The 5,951-nt window shown below is 61.8% G+C and overlaps 1 protein-coding gene across 2 annotated transcripts in view; it reads left to right on the forward strand.

Annotated features, from left to right (window-relative positions):
- The window catches only part of CBLN1 (cerebellin 1 precursor), a 31,338-nt gene extending 27,900 nt beyond the window's left edge, over positions 1–3,438 (forward strand). The window contains exons 3-5 of one of the 2 annotated variants that reach the window (XM_015564681.1): positions 1–214; positions 361–480; positions 1,789–3,438. In XM_015564681.1, the coding sequence (XP_015420167.1) occupies positions 1–214; positions 361–480; positions 1,789–1,986 (532 nt within the window). In that variant the 3' untranslated portion in view covers positions 1,987–3,438. The remainder of the gene's footprint in view (positions 215–360; positions 481–1,788) is intronic. The other variant, XM_015564682.1, reaches the window with a different exon arrangement.
- Positions 3,439–5,951: the final 2,513 nt, after the last annotated feature.

Consider the following 5,951-nt stretch of genomic DNA (forward strand, 5'->3'; position numbering starts at 1 on the left):
CCCGGCCCGGGGGCAGAATGAGACGGAACCCATCGTGCTGGAGGGCAAGTGCCTGGTGGTGTGCGACTCCAACCCCACGTCCGACCCCACGGGCACAGCGCTGGGCATCTCTGTGCGCTCCGGCAGCGCCAAGGTGGCCTTTTCTGCCATCAGGAGCACCAACCACGAGCCCTCCGAGATGAGTAACCGCACCATGATCATCTACTTCGACCAGGTGAGCGCTACGCGCAGCCCGGACTGGTAGGGGGTCGGGGAGAGGCGGAAGGTGGGCGCCCCTATTCCCCAAGGTCTCTGCGGAGGCGCGGTGGCAGAGTTCGGATTGACTCTTGCCTGCTCCCCTCCGCCCCCGTCTCGTTATAGGTACTAGTGAACATCGGGAACAACTTTGATTCAGAACGCAGCACTTTCATCGCCCCGCGCAAAGGGATCTACAGTTTTAACTTCCACGTGGTAAAAGTCTACAACAGACAGACCATCCAGGTCAGCCGCCGCCTCCGGGCCAGGCCCGGCCCGGGTAGAGGGCTGCTAGCCGCGGGAGTGAGCGGCCGCGTGGGAGTGGGAGAAAAGAGGAGCAGCTGCACGGCCCGGCCCGTCCGGCTGAGTAGCAGGGCCTCTTGCTTCGGTGGCGTGGGCTGCGCCTTGCTTCTCCTGCCTTTGGCTCTTGGAACCTAATCCCCTCCCCAAAGACAGAGGTTCGCTCCTCCAGCCTTCTGAGCCCCTCAGAGAGGTTTCTCTCGCGCTTTCCTCTGAGACTGCAGGGATTTCCCGTAGAGGTTGCTTTAGCATCACAGGCACTTCCCGCTGCCGACAGATTTCCCTGACGCCCGCCCTTCAGCACCACGGACAGTGCCCCGAGCCCTAATTCCGGCGCCGAAGCCGGCAGGACGCGGGTGCGCCAGCCTTGCGCAGGGCGCCCAGGTGGCCTCCTCGGTTCCTTCGTGGACCTGCTCTGGGTCTTGGAACTAGCGGCGCGGAGCCCGAGCCGGTGAAGGGTGGAGGAAGAAGGGAAGGGGCATCGTGCCACTCCCTCCCGGCTCCAGTCTCGTCCCAGCCCGCTCTCGCTGGCTCCCAGGGTTCTCGAAGGTGTCTAGGTTTCCTTTGGGGTGAGACCGAGATGGAATGCGCGGCTGGGAAGATGGGGCGCGCGGGGCCCTTGGCTGCCGAGGCCACCGCAAGGGCAAAACGAGGCAGCAGGTGCGGGGAGCGGCCGGAGCTGGACAGGAACCGAGCCTGGGATTTGGGGATGGAGCGCGGAATGCAGCTCTGCGCGAGATTTCTCTGTAGTCCGAAGCCTCGCCCGGCTCCTCCCCCGTCTCCTCCGTGTTCGGCCAGGCAGCTAAGAGCTGGGGGAGCCAGGGTTTTTTTGTGTGTGTGTGTTTGTTTTCCCAGAAGCACCAAGAGCGGGGTTGTCTGAGTTTCAGTTTGAGCCTTGGGGGTGGGATTGAGGGGAGCGGGGACTAAGGTGTCAGGGCGCTTGAGCCACTTAGGGGTCGCTCAAATTGAATTAAAAAAAAGCGCCCTCAGGATGCGATGGGCAAATGAAGGTGACTCCGGTGAGGGGCAGACCCATCCTCTCTCATCTAGATGGGCGCCTTTTGTCCCCACTGGACCCTCGGCAGTAACCTGCAAAGCCCCTTTTCTAACACCCGCTTCGCCCCTCGCCCCCCGCCCTCGCGCCTCCCACTTCCTGGCCTTTAAGGCTGAGCGCTCAGCGCGCAGGTCCCATCTCTACTGCCGCTTAGGTACCATCTTGGCTGCCACCCTGAAGCGAGCCTTTCTCTCTCGCAGGTGAGCCTGATGTTAAATGGGTGGCCGGTGATTTCAGCTTTCGCCGGTGACCAGGACGTGACCCGGGAGGCCGCCAGCAACGGAGTCCTCATCCAGATGGAGAAAGGCGACCGGGCCTACCTCAAGCTGGAGCGGGGCAACCTGATGGGCGGCTGGAAGTACTCGACCTTCTCCGGGTTCCTGGTGTTTCCCCTCTGACGGCCTCATCTCCGGAGCAGGAGGCCGGGAGCGGGCGAGGCAGGAGGAGAGGGGGGATGAGCAGGAGGCCGACACGTAAAGGACTCGAAACTGCCCCCCTCCCCCACGTAATGCAACTGTATCCTGCGAAAGGCGCGCGCAGGCAGCCCGCGGAGGCGGTGGGAAGACTATGTCCGGTTACTCATTTGGAGAAGTAGATCCCAGCTAGCTCTGCGCACTCCCCTTTCCAAAAACAGGCTGCCTCCCCCTTCCAGTTGCAGTGTCGGAGGAAGAGAGAGACCGCCTCGTCATCGGTCCTCACCGCCCCCCTGTCCCCGTTCTCCACGGGTTACCGAAAAGAAACTTTGTATTTCACTGTAGAACGGGAAATGCCTTCCCTCCCGGGTCCCCTGCTGAAATCCACTGCGCCCCTCCCCCGTCTTAGCCGCAGGGGGTAAGTTTGTATTTTCGTTTCCTGATGGAGGCGGCGGTTTTTCATTTGGCGAGTCCTGCTCTACTCACACCCACCGCTCGAGTCCATTAGCTGAAGATACTTCGTCCTCGGCTGCTGCTTAGCAGGGAAAGGACTCACCTGGGTGGTGACTGGTTTAAAATATATATATAAATATATATATCCTTTGTACACGAAGGACTTCCCAGTGGACACCGGCCGTGTTTCCGTATTTCTATGTCCCCGTTCGGAGTGATCGTGAAACCCAAGGCTGCTTGATATTCTGACGCTTGTCGACCCCCTCGTGTTCTGTGGCTCCAACTAACCGTCGCCGGGGTTCCTCCGGGCCCTTCGGCGTCCGTCCTCTGTAACATACGTGTGAATAGCCAGGAGTTCAATTTGCTTTCATCCAATAAAGTCCAAGTGGGACTTTTCTTTCTCTGACACCGCTTTCTCAACTCCGCGTCTCCCCCAGCTGCGAGGTGTGAGGGTCAGGGTGCAGAAGGGCGAGGCTCCGAGTGTGGGAGGCGGGCTAGCCTGCGACCCTGCAACCAGGTCAGCTGCCAGGGCTACCGCGCCCAGCCGCCCAAGCGCGCCTCCCCGCACCAGGCCCGGGGCCAGCCCTGCACTCCCCTGTGTCCCCTGCTTTGGCGCGAACATAAGAAATTTGACCGAAATCTTACTAGACCAGGCGGGGTTGCCGGTCCTGAAGCTTTTTCGAAGTCCACGTGCACTGGGAATAACGCGAATCGCAGGAGCTGGAACCCGCTGCCCAGAGGGGCGTGCTTCCCATGCCTTTGCCCCTGGGCGGCTCCGCCGTGCGCTCCCGCGGCACGCTCCCCGTTCCAGGCAGCGTTTCCTTCCCGCCGCTCCAAGTCCAGGCCTGCCCTCCTTACCGGCCGGGGCCGGGACTGGCGCTCATCACCAGGCTCTTGGTCAAGAGGTTCCTTTAGGAGTGTTGATTGTATGGAACAGAATGTGAAAGCAAAATTGAAATAAACGACGTCGTTTTAAATCTGGAAGTCTGCCCCAGTCGCTTGGGCAATGGGGAGGTTGCGCGCGCTGGGAAAGCTGGTGGACCGGCGGCTACGAGCCTCCCTCCCGGAGGGACCCTTGGCCTAGATGGCCCCACGGGCTCTGGTCCTTCTACAAGCTTTTTTGTTTTTGTTTTTCCTTCCGGCCTGAGATTCAGGGATGAATTTAATGAGCTCGCGGGGGTGGGAAGAAGGGGGAATTACAGTGTAATAAGCAAGGTATTTCAGGATGGAGATTCGCTTAGCAAGCGGCCTTCCTTGTGTCTCCTCTGCTATCAGTCCAGGCGCATCCCCAGCGGGCGCTCTGCCGCCCCAGCGCCCAGGCCCAGGGAGGGGGGGTCAGTAGGGACTTGGGAAGTGAGCCAAGGAGGGAGGGCTTTTCTCTTCCTGCCTAGCAGTTCCCCTCCCCAAGGTCAGGCCCCAGGGAAGCGGAGGTGAGGTGGAGCAGGAACTTTCTGTTTAAAAGCGCACAACAGGATTCTTTTTAAATAGAGACGCTCAGAGATGTCCGCACCCCCCCCCCCCATTCCTGGGCTCCACCAGACCCAACCAACCGCTCTGCCCTCGCAAAGCCAGGTTCCAGCCTCTGTGCGTCCAGGTACTCTCCAGGAGAGGAGGTGCAGCAGCCACTGCCCGAGGCAGCTGTGCCCAGATGCGCTGGGAGCTCAGTGGCTGCAGGTGGGTGGTCACCCCTCTTCCTGAGGAGGGGACCTTCTGGGTGGTCCAGGCTGCGCCCCTTCTGGGTGACTTTGGCAAGCCCCCCTCTTGGGGCCCGGTTTGCCCGTGTGTATAAAGACAGAGAGGGGGCTAAATATCCCCCAGAGTCCCCCCTGTTCCAGGCCCCAGCTGGCCTGTTTCCTGCCTGGGTTTAGTGAATCCTGGCTGCAGCCGGCGCTGACCTGGCTCCCAGGGGCCAGCTCCTGAGGCCAGGCCTGGGGCTGGGCCTGAGGCGGGGGGAGGCCTGTGCAGCCAGGCCTGGCCCTCACGCTCACTTTGAGCCCCTGCCTGGGGCCTGGGAGCTGCACACCCGGGAGCAAGTGGGCTCCCAGTGGGACAGAGGGGAGCATGATCCTTGATGTGCTCTGGGTCCGGCTGCTTCCCCAAGCCCTGCCCTTGGCATTGGAGACCCTTCTCAGTCTGGTTCCAGTCACTTCTGCCTGTGGATCCCGTCCCTCTGCCATTCAGGGGATACCCCCCCCCAGGCCATCACCATCTTAGTGCCCCTGCCCCGCTGTCTCTCTGCTTCACGCTGAAGTACCGTCTCTCTCCTCTGCTTCTCAAAAGCCAAGTCTTTCTGGGAATTCAAGCAGCTCAGCTGCCAGGCTGCCTCCTCGGGAAGCAACCCTGTCCATTTGCACAGGCCCTGCCTGCCCCAGGCGCCACCCTGCCCTCCCGCCAGGCCCTGTGGGGTGATGGGGGGGGGATTGCCCTTCACCCTGCAGTGGTTTCATGAGCTGGGGCTGCCCTAGTCAGCAAGTGCTCAGAGGGCTGAGCTGCTCTCCTGCCCTGAGGGCTGTGGGGAGAGTGGGGTTCCCCACCCCGAATCTGCCTCACCTTCAGGTCTGAGCCTCCCATTGGCCTGGGGCAGAGGGGGCTCCTCAGGGACCTGGAGTTAGAGGCCTCTCTGGGGCCCACCTCTGGCAGCTGGGCCCTCCCTCAGGTGGGACTCTGGCTGGTGTGCTGGGGGTTGAGAGGGAGAGAAAGGGCCTCCGGCTGCCAGAGACCGCCCCGCCCCAACCAGAGGCTCCCCTCACAGAGGCCTCCTTAACTCTGAGAACCCTCTGCCCCTCCCAGACCTGGGCCCTGCCTCCTTTCTTCTCAATCAAATCCAACCAGAATAGAGCCTTTAGGGGTCCCAGGAGCACCCCCTCACCCAGCCTCACCCTCAGGCTGAACACTCCTCCCTGCCGAGGTCACCTGCTCCTTCCTTTCCTGCTGCCTCAGAAGTAAATGTCGCCTCCGCCTCCTCCGGAGGCCTTCCTCACCCCAGATGGGAATAGCGGTCCCCCTCTTTGGAGGGGGGTCTCTCTTACCACCTGCCTCCTCAGCTCCTGAATGTGAGGGGTGGCCTAGAGGTGTCCAGGGTGTCCCCCAGGTGGTCCCCTCGGACCCAGGCCTTCAGGAGTCTGCTTCCCCCTCCCCCATTCCCCGCCCACCTCCCAGTCCCCGCCCACTCCTATTCCCCGCCCACTTCTCATTCCCCGCCCACCTCCCAGCGTGGCCTTGGTCCAGTCCTTGTTGGCTTTCCACAAAAGAGCCAACATTCACCTACTCCGGGGGAGGCCCTGGGAGGGAAAGCCGGGTGCACCTGCTCTGAGCCAATTCCGGGGGCGGAGAGTCCCTGGGGCAAGGACAAAGGTCTCGGTTGGCTGCCCGGGGTTCCTTGTGGAAGAAACAAGCACATCCTCAGAGCCTCAGTCTGCTCATCTTTCAAATGGGACAATAAGGCCTCAGAGCAGGTGCTGGGAGACTGTGCTAAGGGCACAGAGACGCTCAGCACT

The sequence above is a fragment of the Myotis davidii genome, unplaced genomic scaffold, assembly GCF_000327345.1.
Source record: "Myotis davidii unplaced genomic scaffold, ASM32734v1 scaffold181, whole genome shotgun sequence".
Lineage (NCBI taxonomy): Eukaryota > Metazoa > Chordata > Mammalia > Chiroptera > Vespertilionidae > Myotis > Myotis davidii.